The sequence below is a fragment of the Oncorhynchus masou genome, chromosome 7 (genome assembly GCF_036934945.1).
Source record: "Oncorhynchus masou masou isolate Uvic2021 chromosome 7, UVic_Omas_1.1, whole genome shotgun sequence".
NCBI lineage: Eukaryota > Metazoa > Chordata > Actinopteri > Salmoniformes > Salmonidae > Oncorhynchus > Oncorhynchus masou.
The window spans coordinates 21,987,077-22,004,330 of NC_088218.1; the positions used below are offsets into that span (position 1 = coordinate 21,987,077).

The window sequence follows — 17,254 nt, forward strand, 5'->3', positions numbered from 1 at the left end:
GGTGTTTTACACAACCTCGCTGAAAATATGTCAAAAGGATGACAAATTAAGAATCTTACCGTTTTTTTTTATGGAACTTGATTTGGGTTGATGTAGATAAAAACATAACATTGGTCTTAATTAAGTCAGGGCTACAATCCATCATTAAGGTGTAATTAATAAGTGAAAATTATGAATGAAATTGTCTCTGCTATCCCTGAGCATGGAACAATGTGTAGATTATGGCCCATTCATGAGGAGACTTAAACACTGCTGTAGTGAAATAATGACATTCCTTCATCTATATTTAATTAACTTTGATAAAAAAATTCTGAGTTAGTTCTCATTTATTAAATTATTCTTCGGAAATGGGACAAGTATCGTTAGTAGTGTTAATTTTGAATTCTTATTCCATCCGCCCCCGAATGCGACTGAGAGCCGTTCAACTGTGAAAGTGATGAATTCCTTTGTGGCTGAACATTATTTATTTCCAATGCCTGGAATACCTTTCCTGACATTGTGTCCTTGGGTACGCCCTGAACCTGTAAATTGGCATTCAGACAAACCTTCATACAGCCAGTCCGCGATTCCATTAAATATGACTCCTTCCTCTCCCGACGAAGTAATCCTAAGAGAATTGCTCTGCACATCTGATTGGTAATAGATGTTGTTTTCAAAGATGTAGATCTGAAATGAGAGTAAGGAGAATTGCAATTGTGCTTTGCACAGTGGCTAAAAAACTATAACACAGCAAAAGCCAGACTCTGATTCCCATCAGTATCCTGCTTCAATACAGCACGAGCTGTATTACAGCACGACCAACTAGCAAGTGTCTTCACTGACATTTTCCAACCTCCCTGTTCGAGTCTGTAATACCAACATGTTTTAAGCAGACCACCATAGTGCCTGTGCCCAAGAACACTAAGTTAACCTGTCTAAATGACTACCTAAATGTCTGTAGCCATGAAGTGCTTTGAAAGGCTGGTCATGGCTCACATCAACACCATCATCCCAGAAACAATAGACCCACTCCAATTTGCATACTGCCCCAACAGTTCCACAGAGGATGCAATCTCTATTGCACTCCACACTGCCCTTTCCCACCTGGACAAAAGGAACACCTATGTGAGAATGCTATTCACTGACTACAGCTCAGCATTCAACACCATAGTGCCCTCAAAGCTCATCAATAAGCTAAGGACTCTAGGACTAAACATCTCCTTCTGCAATTGAATCCTGGACTTCCTGACGGGCCACCCCCCAGGTGGTACAGTAAGGGTGGGTAACAACACATCCGGCACACTGATCCTCCTCACAGGGGCCCCTCAGGGGTGCGTGCTCAGCCCCCTCCTGTACTCCCTGCTTCCGACCGCAAAGCACTACAGAGGGTAGTGCGAACTGCTCAGTACATCACTGGGGCCAAGCTTCCTGCCATCCAGGACCTCGACACCAGGCGGCTGGATAAGTGTAGTCTGCATCCCCATCTGTAACAGGACCACCTGCTTTCAAAATGGCTGCCTGATATACAACAAATGGTGCTTTTTACTGTACCACAACTGGCCATCATAAGAAATATAAATACAGCAAATTTGATACCTTGCCCTAGTGACACGACTGGGTTTGAAACCGGGTCTCCTGCATGCCATAAAAGCACATTCAACACATACTGATGGAACCCTGTACAAAAGCCGTCAATAATGCTCACACCTATCAGTTTCTTTCATTTTTGTGATGAGGCATCTATGACAGCCTAGGAGCTGTGCCCATAGGTTGATTTCCGATTGGGTGAGAGAGAGAGCGAGAGAGAGAGAGAGAGAGAGAGAGAGAGAGAGAGAGAGAGAGAGAGAGAGAGGGGAAACGAGGAAGTGTATGGCATCATAGAAGAGGAGAGACTCACCAGCTGCTGTCCCTTCACACCCCACGCTGCATGCTGGAGCACTGCATTCTGGACCTCCGGAGGATTCAACTCCCACACCTCCCTGAAACACAAGCACACACACAAAAGTACACAAAGACAGGCAGACAGACATGGACAAACCCCATCTGTTGTTGAACTAGAGGTGTCAAAGATGGGGTGTATCATACATAATACAGTATGTCAATACAAGACACGAAGCATCAACCAGTCCATTCAGTCTCTTACCTTGTGTGGATGTTGTAAACAATGTACGACGCCGTATAGGAGTGTCTATACACCTGAAATGAAAAGCATTCACAATTAATGTTATAATAAATAACAGACAACAATAAAGCATATATGATGCAAATGAATCATGTTCGAAACCACGTGTTGGGATTCCACAGTGTAATTGTTTCCAAAAGGAATTGAAGACTGTGTTGGCCCGCACAGCCCAGGGAGCCAACGCAAGTCTTCAGTTGTCAGGTAACGTTAATCATCACGCAAACTTGGCTGCACACCACCGATACTGCATAATCACAATGCATTGCACAACTAAACAACATTTGCATCTCTCCATTCTCTAGGGAATCGCATTCTGGTGCAATGTTTCCAAGCCTTTTTGTTGCCATGCGATCCAGCCATTAAAAAAAGAGGAAATCAATGAGAGATCCTTGGTTAGGGCCTATATATTAAAACGGAAAACCACATAAAGGGTGGAAAAAGACTGAAGAAAGAGAAAGAAGATAAAACTCAATGAGGTTAGTACACCTGCCGTTAACCCAGGTGGTACAATCCGATTTCTGATCAGAGCCTATTTGCTGTTTGGTCTCCTCCCCGGTCAGACTATGGGTGAATCTCAATTGTAATTTCCTTGAATCCTTGAGTCCTCTCTCCTCAACTCCTTCTCAAAACGTATTGAAACAGAAGATCGGCGATTTCTTTCGGACCATCTCCTGCTATGCATTCTCAGAAGGAGGCGAGGAGAGAAGGAGGCGAGGAATCAAGGAATTGCAATTGAAACTATGCTTAGGGTCATGGGAAACACTGATTCATTCTGTAGCTGTTTGGTTATTTATAACATTATTTGTTTGGCTGAAAGGTGATCCATATCTCATACTGTTCTGGTGGAAGACAATTGTATTCAGTTGACATTTGATGCACTAATAACGCCCTGTGACGTTGTACTGTATGTGTTGGCATGTGTATCTCTCGTAACTGTTATTTCAAAGTGTACGGGTAATCAACAAACGACAGTCATTTAACGACTATTCATATCCTACCTGTTTCACTTCGTAAGCAAATAGCACATATTTCATGTCTGGAGAGAGAGAATATTTGGCTACTTTGAAAGACACCTAGGACAAGGGAAAGACAGAAGTCACAAATAAAACATCTCAAGGTGAATAATACATATTGTACATAGATAGAGGAAGTATCTTGTACATAGATCTAGGAAGTATATTGTACATAGATCTAGGAAGTATCTTGTACATAGATCTAGGAAGTATCTTGTGCACACAGTACATTCGGAAAGTATTCAGACCCCTTGACCTTCTCCATGTTTTGTTACATTACAGCCTTATTCTTAATCTACACACGACACCACATAAGCAAAAACAGTGTCTGTCAAGCTTGTTTTCTTAAGGTCGTTGTACAAGCTTGACACAGCTGTATTTGGGGAGTTTCTTCCATTTCTCTCTGCAGATCCTCTCAAACTCGGTAAGGTTGGACGGTGAGCGTTGCTGTAAAGCTATTTTCAAGTCCGGGCTCTGGCTGGGCCACTCAAAGACATTCAGAGGCTTGTCCCGAAGCCACTCCTGTGTTGTCTTGGCTGTGTGCTTAACGTCGTTGTCCTCTTGGAAGGTGAACCTTTGCCCCAGTATGAGGTCCTGAGTGCTATGGAGCAGGTTTTCATCAAGGATCTCTCTGCACTTTGCTTCAATCATCTTTCCCTCAATCCTGACTAGTCTCCCAGTCCCTGCCACTGAAAAACATCCCCACAGCATGATGCTGCCACCACCATGATTCACCGTAGGGATGGTGCCAGTTTTCCTCCAGGCTTGGCATTCAGGCCAAATAGTTCAATCTTGTTTTCATCAGACCAGAGAATCTTGTTTCTCATGGTCTGAGAGTCATTTAGGGGCCTTTTGGCAAACTCTAAGCGGGCTGTCACACTACTTTTACTGAGGAGTTTCTTCCGTCTGGCCACTCTACCATAAAGGCCTGATTGGTGGAGTGCAGAAGAGATGGTTTACCTTCTGGAAGATTCTCCCATCTCCACAGAGGAACTCTGGAGATCTGTCAGAGTGGCCATCATGTTCTTGGTCACTTCTCTGACCAAGGCCCATCTCCCGCTGATTGCTGTTCAGCTTGGCTGGGCAGCCAGCTCTAGGATGAGTCTTGCTGGTTCCAAACTTCTCCCATTTAAGAATGATGAAGGCCACTGTGTTATTGGGGACCTTCAATGCTGCAGACATTTTTTTGGTACCCTTCCCCAGATCTGTGCCTTCGACACAGTCCTGTCTCGGAGCTCTACGGACAGTTCCTTCGACCCCGTGGCTTGGTTTTTTTCTCTGACATGCACTGTCAACTGTGGGTCCTAATATAGACAGGTGTGTGCCTTTCCAAATCATGTCCAATCAATTGAATTTCCCACTGGTGGACTCCAATCAAGTTGTAGAAAAATCTTGAGGATGTTCAATGGAAACAGGAAGCACCTGAGCTCAATTTCGAGTCTCAAAGAAAAGGGTCTGAATACTTATGTAAATCAGGTATTTATTTTTTATTTTTTATTAATAATCCATTTTAGAATAAGGCTGTAACGTAACAAAATCTGGAAAAAGGGAAGGGGTCTGAATACTTTCCGAATGCACCGTAGATCTAAGAAGTAATTCAGATGATGGTAAACCAATACACAGCCTGTATACTGTACTTTGCCCCTTAGGGCCACCGTACTATTACAATCACAGGCATATGACCATTCCACCCAAAATTGTTGCTAGCATGTCTAAACATTAAACAGGGATTAATGGTGCCCTGCCTTCCGCACAGTTAGATTATTAAATGGCAAATAGCAAGTCTGCCAATGACAGTACAAAGCTGCTTAGACTTATGCAACACATAAAACATGACTTGTCAGATGTTGTTTTTGTTTTACGATTATTATTATTTCTTTTTTTACATTTTTTTTTTCTCAAACAATATTAACCATACATAAACAAACGACAATAAACAGACAGACACAAATTTCAACAAACATCAATGACATCACACCTGCTCAGACGCACGTTCCCACCTCAATGTCTCACAACCACACCCCCCCCCCCCCCCATCCTTCATCCCCTGGAACTTTCCAGTGCTTGTAGCAGTCTATGCCATATTTTTCTCCGTGGCCCACACCTTTTCAATATTTAAATTGATTCATCACAATGCTACAGGAGGCAAATAATGACGATGTGCTCAGCTTTGATATTTGTATGCAATATGGTATTGTGTTATGAATGGTGATAGGTCAACATGGTACTGTGTTATGAATGCTGATGTGTCACTATGGTATTGTGTTATGAATGCTGATGGATCAATATGGTATTGTGTTATGAATGCTGATGGATCAATATGGTATTGTGTTATGAATGCTGATGGATCAATATGGTATTGTGTTATGAATGGTGATGGATCAATATGGTATTGTGTTATGAATGCTGATGGATCAATATGGTATTGTGTTATGAATGCTGGTGGGTCAATATGGTATTGTGTTATGAATGCTGATGTGTCAATATGGTATTGTGTTATAAATGCTGGTGGGTCAATATGGTATTGTGTTATGAATGGTGATGGATCAATATGGTATTGTGTTATGAATGCTGATGGATCAATATGGTATTGTGTTATGAATGCTGATGGATCAATATGGTATTGTGTTATGAATGCTGGTGGGTCAATATGGTATTGTGTAATGAATGCTGATGGATCAATATGGTATTGTGTTATGAATGCTGATGGATCAATATGGTATTGTGTTATGAATGCTGATGGAACAATATGGTATTGTGTTATGAATGCTGATGTGTCAATATGGTATTGTGTTATGAATGCTGATGGATCAATATGGTTCTGTGTTATGAATGCTGATGGATCAATATGGTATTGTGTTATGAATGCTGATGGATCAATATGGTATTGTGTTATGAATGCTGATGGATCAATATGGTTCTGTGTTATGAATGCTGATGGATCAATATGGTTCTGTGTTATGAATGTTGATGGATCAATATGGTTCTGTGTTATGAATGTTGATGGATCAATAAGGTTCTGTGTTATGAATGTTGATGGATCAATATGGTTCTGTGTTATGAATGCTGATGGGTCTATATGGCACTGTGTTATGAATGCTGATGGATCAATATGGTTCTGTGTTATGAATGCTGATGGGTATATGGTTCTGTGTTATGAATGTCAATTGAGATTAGAGAGGGGGATCCATAGGTGGCAAGCTACTTACAAATGTGCTATTTCTCAGGATCATTTCTGTTTCATTTAAAGCAAAGTTGAACTTGATGACGTGGCCGTCTCGGTTCCTGTACAAAACCTCTGAATCTGTAAAATGATACAAGAAAAATGTTGTCAAATGTTCATTTGATAACCATATTTTAGATAAGAAGAAGAAAAAAAAAGCCTACACATTCTGATCCATGTCAGACCCCAAATAGAGAGAGGGAGAAGGAGATGGAGAGAGGGGGGAGAGGGTTCTCTTAGTCCCCCATCGCTAGACTGACTGGCACTTCATTTTCCAGCAGTTCATTTCAAGAGTGCCTCTCCTCATTTCCACTGAGCAAAACCTTTTTGACCTGCAGTCAGCCAGCCAGCCACATTACCGCAATGGCTTCCTTTGATTTGGCATTACAAATCTCACTCTCTATCTTTAGGAATATGGCTCCCAATTCACTGTTGCTGCTCTGAGTAAAAATGTGATCTTAAATGCAGCTACATAACTGGTATGATAAATCATGCAGAACGATTGTAATACACTTGATCAGCACTATATTAAATTATAGAACTGAATTCCTCAAATCAACACAAAGCAACAATAGAACATTTAATACAAATCTACAAAGCCACCTGGCAATGCTCAAATGTGTTAAATGGCAAGGACATTGCGAGGTCTGGAACATTAGCTTACTGCTTGTAAATACACCTTTGTGTTTTCACTCAAAACATCTCACAAAAACATGCCAAAGCATGAATTATTCTGGAGGGGTGGTTCCACAGATGGTTCCTAAAACGTGGAGGATGTACTGTACATGTCTAACTGATCCATTGGGAGGTTGATGGAGAGGAGTAGGAAGCTACATGCTTCACAGATCCAACACAATTGTAATATTTGAATGACACCTCAGCTTGTACTTTTGACATGATAATACAGGTAAACCATGATGATATTCCAGCAACTATGGTGGATGTGTAACCAGGCCAGCGCAGTACAGCTTGGCTCAGACTGGCTCAGTAGTGTGAAAAGGGTAGCCTACTACAGGGTTTCCCGATGTCGGTCCAGGGGCCCTCCGTGGCTGTACGTTTTGGTTTTTGCCCTAGCTACCACACAGCTGATTCAAATAATCAAAGTTTCATGATGAGTTGGCTATTTGAATCAGCTGTGTTGTCATAGGGCAAAAAACAAATCGTGTGCCCAGCGAGGGCCCCAGGGCCGAGTTTGAGAAACCCTGGCCTACTATAGACCATTTCGTCATACTTTGATTTCAGGAGAACTAGGAATAACACAACCAACAAGCCCAGTTCGAAGCCTGTAGCCTATGTGGTGAGTCACATTATCTAGCTGGAGCTCATGTGACTCTATAACCTTTAAATGGCCCGTTCGCTTAGCCACTGCAGTCTCTGCCTCAGTGACATCATTAGAAATATATTTTTACTCAGTTAATGAAAATCCATCATATGTCCACAAGGCTAGGCAATTATAATATTTAGATAGCCTTCCTCACATGACATTCAACCATTATCTGTGTAGACCATAATCAGGTAAAAGGTGTGTTCCCGTGTGGCTCAAATGATGGAGTATGGCACTAGCAAGGTCAGAATAATGAGCCACCTATGCGAGAATGTCTGCACTTTGGATAAAAGCTCCTGCTAAAATTCCATTTTGAGATACTACTACGGTATTCATGATTAATAGAAATACTGTGTCAGTAACCAAAACACGGACATGAGAATATATATGAATACAGAGTTGACATGAATAATGAATTATTACAGAGACATGTCAGAGGTTATGGAATCACATATGTTGTTAGTCATGATCACGCTGGGCACGTGTATGGACAAGCTAACAGGGTATGACTGTGGTGATGAAATTGATGCTATATTGAATCACTCATCATATCCCCCAGGGTATACCTACCACAGCTTCCAGTCTAATGTCTCTAATTATAGTATAATTTACACTTCATATTCTATATTTATGGACGACCACTTCACATTCTATATGTTCGGACAACCACATTTTAACGGGGTAAACAGAATGTGCGTGGTGTTCACATTTCCCAGGCTATAATTGGCATGAACACTGTGTCCTCTTCCCTGATTAAAATGCATGAAGACGTGTTCTGACTACTATGTTGTGTGAAAATATAGGGTTAGTTCTCATTTACATAGTCACATATACAGTACATCCCACTGGCCAGAACAAACAGTTCTTTATCCTTCCCCAGACTGTAGAGAATCATATACAACACGTACAATATAATCAGGAAATTGATAAATAGGGTATATCATTTCCGGGGTTACACAAATTAATTGTTTTGAGATTGAAATCAATTGTTGGGGTGCAGGTTGATTGGAATTTCATGTAGTGTATGCACTAGAAGATAACAAGGGCCATACTACATATCATGATCAGCAAGAGTACGTTTACTACTACAACACTACTTACATGTGAAACATGTGAAATGAACATGACATGTGATACGCAGTTAGTACTGATCATTTGTTAAAAAAGTACAATTCAGTTAACGAGTTGTATGATGGTAATAACCTAAACCTGAGCAGCTTTTCTAAGGGGTTCTGTCTACTTACAAACAGTCTGATAGTGTTGTAGCATAGCACGCTAGCAGCAGGCAGACAGGGAGCACTCACCAAGATAATCCCCCCAAAATGTAATGAGTTCCTAGCAGGAACTGTCTCTGAAACTGTGCCATGGCAGACCACTGACTTTCACCATTACATGACTGTCTGTCTGTCTTTCTTTATGTCTGTCTTCATATCACCTGTTAGCTTGGCTCTAATCTCACCAATATTTACCACTATAACGTAATGTCAGCTAACATGAGAGTGGTGGTGATGATGAAATCACTGAGGGGGGGGGGGGTGACAAAGTTTTATTGATGTGTCCTACAGAAGGAGAAACGTCGGCATGAGCGGACGAGGGGGCGGACGATATGGCTTGATCCATCACGGAAGGCGTTGTGAAAAACGACGGGAGGCCCATAAGAGTTAATGCAGTCCATCAGGTCAACGCAGTGTGCGAGAAGGCATCACACTCCAATCCCCATAATGAGAATCAACAGGCGACTGAAAAAGTCATTTGTATTTGCTACCCTTGGATGGAAAAGCTCTCCGCAGGCTTCCAGGCCTCCATTTCATACACAGGCTGGAAGACAGCCCGCTCGCTGTGGCCAAGAAGATCGAAGAGGAACCACACTAGCTCAGGCAACAGAACAGACACCAGTGCTGCTACCCCAAATTATTCTCTCACACTATTATGAAACCTGCTAGGTTTTGGAGAAAGGGGTATTGTCCTGGATATGGGGCTGGGAGATTTGACCTGAGAGTATATCCCAGAGGGGCTCCCAGTGATGGCTTGAGATAGAGTCCACCCTGTTTTGGCAAACCGGCCAGAATTGAGGCATGACTGGGAGGCCATCTGTTTTACTGAGATGGGTCAGGAGGTGTTGCTCCCGTGCCATGCTAAACTCTCAGCTGTCATTATAGCTCACGATGAGATGGAAGCTTGCAGGAATACTCCCATGCTTGAGCTTCTGAGTGAAACAACGTTTAAAATGTATAACAGCAAACTAAAATCTATGATTTAATCGTTTCTTTATGATTCTAGGATCATATTAAGAGAATAGAATCTCTGTCACCCTCATCCAACTATCAGATAGACTGTAGCGTAATATCTTCCAGAAACTAGCTAACCTGTCCACACCATTTCTCTTATGATATAGTAGCCTCCTGGGCAGACCCTTTGTGGGACTGACGAGGGCTTAAATAACCTTTTCATGTGAGACTCAATCAGATCGAGAGGATAGGGATCAGTCTAAAGGCTTCGTACTTACCACTTATCCACCTGGCCTCAGGATCGTGCACCGAGAACTCTGGTTTGAACAGGTCCAGAACAGTAAGTCTGGAGTTAGCCGCACCAGGAAGTTCCACTGCAAATAGGATAACAGTGTCAGGCCAGTTATCAAAATACGGATATTACAGCCTGATGAGGATAAAATCACATGGGAAAATAACTGATATTCATACACACATAACAGTTAACATTAACCTGATCAGGAAACTGTTTTGAAAACCTGACCAGGAAAAATTCTGATTCTTATATTCTGTTAGTTAGAATACAGGCCTACAGTAACTATGACCCTAAAAAACATGAGGTCTCTTGGTCCCCTGGTGGGTACAGTACCTGGTGTGAGAACAAAGACAGACATGGTGATGAGGGAGCAAACTGCCACTATGACCAGCAGGGAGATGGCTATTCCTTTGTAGTTCCTCGATTCAGGGCTTACTTGCACAAAGTCCTGGAAAAAACACACGAAGCAAACTGAGAACACTCTTCAACTAACAAATCTAATGATTACTATCAGACGTAAACATGTTTGGTACTAGAGGTTCCGATGAAACATAGAGGCTCTTGTGGAACGGGGAAATACTGTGTTCCTTATGCACTTGTGAATTGTTAAATAAAACAATATTGCAAGATTCTAATTCTAAATTGGAATTAAGTAGAGTCCACTTTTGGTGTCGGCAATGGGATCCAACCCCACCACTTCCTACAATATAATCCCTAATATAATGACAGTGCCAGGCAGTCACTGCAAGCTTATGGTCTAATTAAATGCGATCACACTGCTATCAATGGACATGACTTGGTCTCAAAGCAGTAGGCGTCCACCTTTCCACGATGAACATTCTGAATATGCCAAAGTGAATAGGTGTGTGTTGAGCAAATATTTTGACTGACCAGAGCTGACGTGATTAGAGCTGAGAGGTGTACAGATGGGTGTTACAGTACACCACCTAGCCTTCCCTTCGCAGCACATAAGGGACGCAGGGAGGGCAGAGAGTGGTGGAAACACAAACTATCGATTGCTCTCAAGGAGCTATCTCTAGAGAGGATACTCCCCGAGACATTCAAATGGCCCTTTCATTTCGCCTCTGAAAACACTGAGTCATAGCCACTGAGTCATAGCGACTGAGTCATAGAGGGAGACCGTTTTAACCTGGCTTGATGCATCGATTTCTGGGTACATAAATACATTATGTCCATTTAATCTAATGTTGGTAATTATATAGAATTACAGCTGTACATGGTTGGTTGAATTGATTTGGGTAAGAATGTAGAATTACTGTAATAGCATACCGGATTAACATGATTGGCTCACAGCCTGTAACCTATGACCTGTTAACGTCACATGTATAACAACTATAAAACCAAACAGATTTTTGGTAAATGCGGTTCTAGGTGTTTTTTCATCCTTTTTTTTCATCCTTCTAGTTAGTCATGAGGTGGCTATAACAATTCAATAAAGAAAATAGTTGGGGACGGCAACATCCGGACAATCATGTTTCCTGCCTGTTACATTTTGGAAACAAGACCATCCGTTAGAACGACGCAAATATACAAGCAAGGATGCAAAACAGACAGGCAGTCCAGCGCAAGGCAATCAACACCGTAAGTAACACCCGTAACGTGAGACACTGCTGGGCAGACAAACATACTAACGAGGTCAAGTTGAAGGCAATTGTGGCGTTCCATTGATCTAATGATTAGCACTGAGAAGCATGAGTCATGGCTCTGTGAGTCCGAACCTGTTCGTCGAGCCTACCATGGAGAACCTTCTGTGCTTTCCCAAGAAACCAGTTAAGGAGAACTTTGTGTTCACCGGAAGCAGAACCTTACTAGCCTGGATTTAAAGTGAATTCACAAAATGTAAATAGAACAATTTAGTTTGGATCCAGGCTAGAACGTACAGCTGTAGATATAAACTCCTTTATAATTCTGTGCTTGACGTGAGAAATCTACTGTACAGAAAAAAACACACTTTGTACACATTTTTTTTTTTTTTGACAGACCATCTTCTCAAGGCACTGGGATTTACAGAGAGCAGGGAGGATTCCCCATGCAGTCACTGAGTCTCATTAACTTCCTGACTATGTGCCAGCCGCTACAAACAAGTGCAATTAGGGCGAGTGAGGCCTTGCCAAGTCCTTACAGAACACATCTCCCCTCCACTCTGCTGTCAGACTCTTCTTGTTTGTGACCACAGGGCCACCTGTCACTGCCTGGCCCCTAATGACGCCTTTTATGACTCCCAATTCATAACAGATATTCATGTAAAGCTAGCTCTAGTCCAGGGTGTTAGTGGGACTTGCTAATGCTGAGCCTGTGAAGGAAACACTCACACCCAGGACTAGAGCTAATATGAATATAATATTTACATAAACGTGCCAAGAAAATAGATGGATTTGATTTCCCAAGGCCCCCAACTCAGCCTTAACTCAGTCTAACCTGTCATGAATGTATTGAATCAAACAGGTAGGTGGAGTTACCCCTGGGCCCTATACAGTACATACCCATAACTCCCTACTGGGGCAGCTTTCAGTGAATTTTGAATTATTTAGAGGTGAGTTGTACTGTTGTAGTGGTTTCATTATGAGATCTGTTGGCAGTACATTCAGCTAGCCAGCCTCGCCATACATCAGAGAGGAGCTGTAGACAGGTATAGACTAGTAATGTCTCACTCTCTCCCTCTAGTTCACTGTATTCAGCCCATTGAAAAGAGGACCATGATGTGAGTGCAAAATAAGCAGCCTATAGGGAAGTCAGAGACCTGGCAGTGTGGTGCAAGACAACAACCTCTCCCTCAATGTCAGCAAGACAAAGGAGCTGATCGTGAACTACAGGAAGCGGAGGGGCGAGCATGCCCCTATTTACATCGACGGGGCTGTAATGGAGCAGGTCGACAGCTTCAAGTTCCTCAGTGTCCACATCACTAAGGAATTAACATGGTCCGTACACACCGGTACAGTTGGGAAGAGGGCAAGTCAGTGCCTCTTTCCTCTCAGGATGCTGAAAAGATTTGCCATGGGTCCTCAGATCTTTCTAATGTTCTACAGCTTCACCATTAAGAGCATCTTGACTGGCTGCATCACCGATTGGTATGGCAACGGCAAGGCACCCGACCGCAAGGCGCTACAGAGGGTAGTGAGTACAGCCCAGTACATCACTAGGGCCGAGTTCCTGTCACCCAGGACACATTTCAAAAGACTCCAGCCATCATGCCGTAGACTGTTCTCTCTGTTACCGCATAGCAAGCGGTACCAGTGCACCAAATCTGTAACCAACAGGAGCCTGAACAGTTTCTACTTCCCAAGCCATAAGATGGCTACCCAGACTACCTGCATTGACCCTTTTTTTTGCTCTCTTGCACTGACTCTATGCACACACCCTGGACTCTTCCCACACACTCACACATATTTACACGGACATCCCAACACACACATACACACACATAGCACACGCACGCATGCATACTGACACCCCGCAACACACACATTCACACACACCATACGCTGCCGCTACTGTCTATTATCTGCATTATCCTGTTGACGAGTCACTTTACCCCTACCTAACTGTACATAGATACTAGTGGGTTTTTTGTGTGTTTGTTTTTTTTACAAAACCTAAGTCTTATTTTACGGTGAGCAATATGTTTGGAACATCGAATCACAATTAAATCACAGTATCGATTTGTAATATACAAAAACGTATCATATATCATACATATCACATAGCATATCGGCCAACTAAGTATCGTGATCATATGGTGAGGTCCCTGGCAATTCCCAGCCCTAATAGCTACCTAAAGTCTCAGTACTGGTACTCCCACGTTACCTGTACCTGTTACTGTTATTCATTATTCACAGTGTATTTATTCCTTGTGTCACTATGTACATTTTTCATGACATTTTGTATCATTATCTTAACTCTACATTGTTGGAAAAGGATCCCGCAAGCAAGCATTTCACTGTTAGACTACACCGGTAGAAACATGTGACGAATAACCTGTTTATTTGATCTGAGAATAGGCTACTACACTATGACCTCCAGTCATTAGGGGCATTCTCCTTTGGTTGTGTCGAGACAACCTTCAGAGTTCAAATATGCATCTAGGCCACACACGTATGAGGACGGTTCTATCAATGTCAGAGTATTCACACAAACGAGGTTGGTGTAGTGTAAGGGAAAGGCTGAGCATGTCACACACACACATCACACACAGACACAGACACGTCACACACACAGAAACACAGAGGGCCAGATTTGTATAACGCTCCTAATCCAGGGAAGATATATAATAAATCATGTTCTTTCCTACTGAGACTACATGTCTGTCAATAGGATTTCCGCTGTACTCACCAGCTGCCTGAGCAGTCACTGCTGAGCACTGGGCTTTACAAGTCCCAGAGTATTTGTTAAACACGCATCGGAGCTATCCTTCTACTTAACAAACCCAGATAAAGCCCAAGCAGAGAGCTGGCCAGATTCTCCTGAAACCGCCTAAAACTATGTTTGAAAATGGGAATCATGAATGAAAACCAGAGAATAAGGCCAGTAAGAACTGCAGTCCAGTGGTTTTACATAACATCAAACAATCTAGATTAAACAGCAAGAGCTGGCTGAGGAACTCTACTCGTCTCAATGTGTTCGGCTAATGAAAGGATTTGTACAACAAACATACAATGATTGTCAGTTGTGTAAGAGATCTCAGAGATTCCCTGACATCGAATCACCATTTGGGGAGCGTTTTTCAGCATGCCTACATTTGTATACAAACCTGACCATAGTTATTTCCTAAATGTGCAATGGGCTAAATTATTTCCTTTGTCCCTGTATATGAAGTTTATCATCTTCATGGATCCCAGAGAGCTGGAGTTACCACATGGCAGGGTTGGTCGGACACACACACACACGCACACACACACGCGCTCGCACACACACACACACATATTAAGAAATCTCCCTCTACTCAATAGCACTTCCTACTCAGACAACTACAATAGCAGTTAGAGCTTTGGGCCTAGAGCTGGGCGATATGGACAAAAATCCTTATTGCAATAAATCATTATTTTTAAGTGGTAATGATAAATAGGTTACATGTATAACATTATTACGCAGCATTCTTTAAACTAATACTACTAGTTTGATGGTTGTAGCCTTTCGTTGTCCCATTAACGATCACCCATATTAGCAATCACATTTCATTTCAAACTTCATATTTCTCTGGTATAGGCTACTAATCATAATGAATGATATCAGTATGGTCTGTGTTGATCATTTTCGGGTTTATCATCCCAGCTCTAGTTCAGCCAGTAACCAAAAGGTCGCTGGGTTCAAATCCCAGAGAAGACAAGGTAAAAGATATGCTGATGCGTCCTTGAACAAGGCACTTAACCCTAATTGCTCCAGGGTCGTTGTTGATAACCGCAGACCCTGGCCTCGACCCAACTCTCCAAGGGTGTCTCAGAGGGAGTTAGCCAGGGAGGATATGCAAAAAAAATAGATTTTCTATTCACACATGCGTATAATGCACACTTGTACATGTGTGAAATAGGACAAATATAAGCACCCACCAAATTATTACTATTATTCGTTATTAATAGGAATCCCTTTCAAGTAATAAGATCTCACATTGAAATAAGTGAATTTCCTAGGAGCATGAGCAGAGTGTCTTGGTCTTGAATCCATGAGATGTACATATCTAATGTGAATATCAACTAAACTTATGTTCGATTGAAGCTACACATAACTGAATGGGGGTTTACTAACTGAGGTTGACACATCTGTAATGAGACTAAGTATATGTGGCTCCTATGCATGCATGCTCTACTTCTCTGGGAGTTGCCTTAGCAGCGTTCATATTGGTTTGAGCATGTGCTGAACTCGAATGTTCAGGACATTGTTATTGCTGTAAGTTGTGATGACATAAGGCAACTTCAGAAAACTACGAAACAGTTCATCTTTGCAGTTAAGGTGTAGTAGCCAGGGTCGTGACGGAAAGATGTCAATACAATACGCATCATTGGGAGTCAATGAATAAAACTACGATGAATGGTAGGCTAAATCTTAATTTAAAAAAGAGTGGATTAAAAAGAGTGCCTATCCGAAGAGATAAATACATCTCGCGTCTTTTCCGGCTAAACGATTCCCTTGCATTATGACATCGGTTCTGTTTTGCATGATAACGGATCTGTTGCATCCATCACGCAGTTGACACCGACTCAACTGAAAATAAGCAATAATTCATCTCTACACAAATACAACGCCTCAATCAAAACCAGTATTAGCGTGTACCATCCTACCTCCTCTCCTTCCTTTGAAGCTGTCATTGTGGGATCTTGATTTTCCCGACCTCCTCGGTCAGATGGACTCGATAATGTGTGCAATGTATGCACAGACCTTTCGGAGTAGCTGATATATCTACGTATCAACCCAGAGAATGGCGAGGGGCTTGACGCACAACACAATCCAGAAATACTAACCCAAGTCAAGCAGGGGGCATCACGATTTCAAGAAATCTACCGTAGCTCGCGTTTCAAAAAAGCATATATGGAGAAAAGGTAAAACCCACAGTGTATCAAATATCCCCTCTCTCTTTCAAGCAGCAGAAAGCACGCAATATCCCGAGAAAGAAAGTGTGTGATGTGTGTTGCTGACGCTGTAAACATCCACGACCACGAGTAGAAATATCCCCCCCTCACTACAATAAAAGAGACACACACTCGGCAAAGGGGGCGGGAAAATAATACCCTTCGTGTTCATGACAAGAGTTTTCAGAGTACTGGATAAAATTAGACTGGCAAGGGGTTGTGTCAATAGTGTGACGTGTCTTTGCTTTGTATCATAATCCAGTTTAGTGTGAGTGTTAGATTGAATAAATGAATCTCTCACTTTGAAGGATACAGCGCTCAATGTGAGCTGTCCATGGTGCTGAAGTTCCAAACTACAGTACGGCATTGTGCTTTGAAAGAATGGACACTTGTTCACTGAAACAAAATATATCTAACAAACCAGAAATA

The 17,254-nt window shown here is 42.2% G+C and overlaps 1 protein-coding gene across 1 annotated transcript in view; it reads right to left on the reverse strand.

The window, feature by feature from the left end:
* LOC135543498 (inactive dipeptidyl peptidase 10-like) overlaps nucleotides 1–16,954 on the reverse strand; it is a 30,135-nt gene extending 13,181 nt beyond the window's left edge. The window contains exons 1-8 of the mRNA XM_064970810.1: nucleotides 16,538–16,954; nucleotides 10,578–10,692; nucleotides 10,228–10,323; nucleotides 6,384–6,478; nucleotides 3,160–3,234; nucleotides 2,123–2,175; nucleotides 1,877–1,958; nucleotides 546–666 (exon numbers count right to left, since the gene is read on the reverse strand). Coding sequence (XP_064826882.1) covers nucleotides 546–666; nucleotides 1,877–1,958; nucleotides 2,123–2,175; nucleotides 3,160–3,234; nucleotides 6,384–6,478; nucleotides 10,228–10,323; nucleotides 10,578–10,692; nucleotides 16,538–16,564 — 664 coding nt within the window. The 5' untranslated portion in view covers nucleotides 16,565–16,954. The remainder of the gene's footprint in view (nucleotides 1–545; nucleotides 667–1,876; nucleotides 1,959–2,122; nucleotides 2,176–3,159; nucleotides 3,235–6,383; nucleotides 6,479–10,227; nucleotides 10,324–10,577; nucleotides 10,693–16,537) is intronic.
* Between the last annotated feature and the right edge of the window lie 300 nt (nucleotides 16,955–17,254).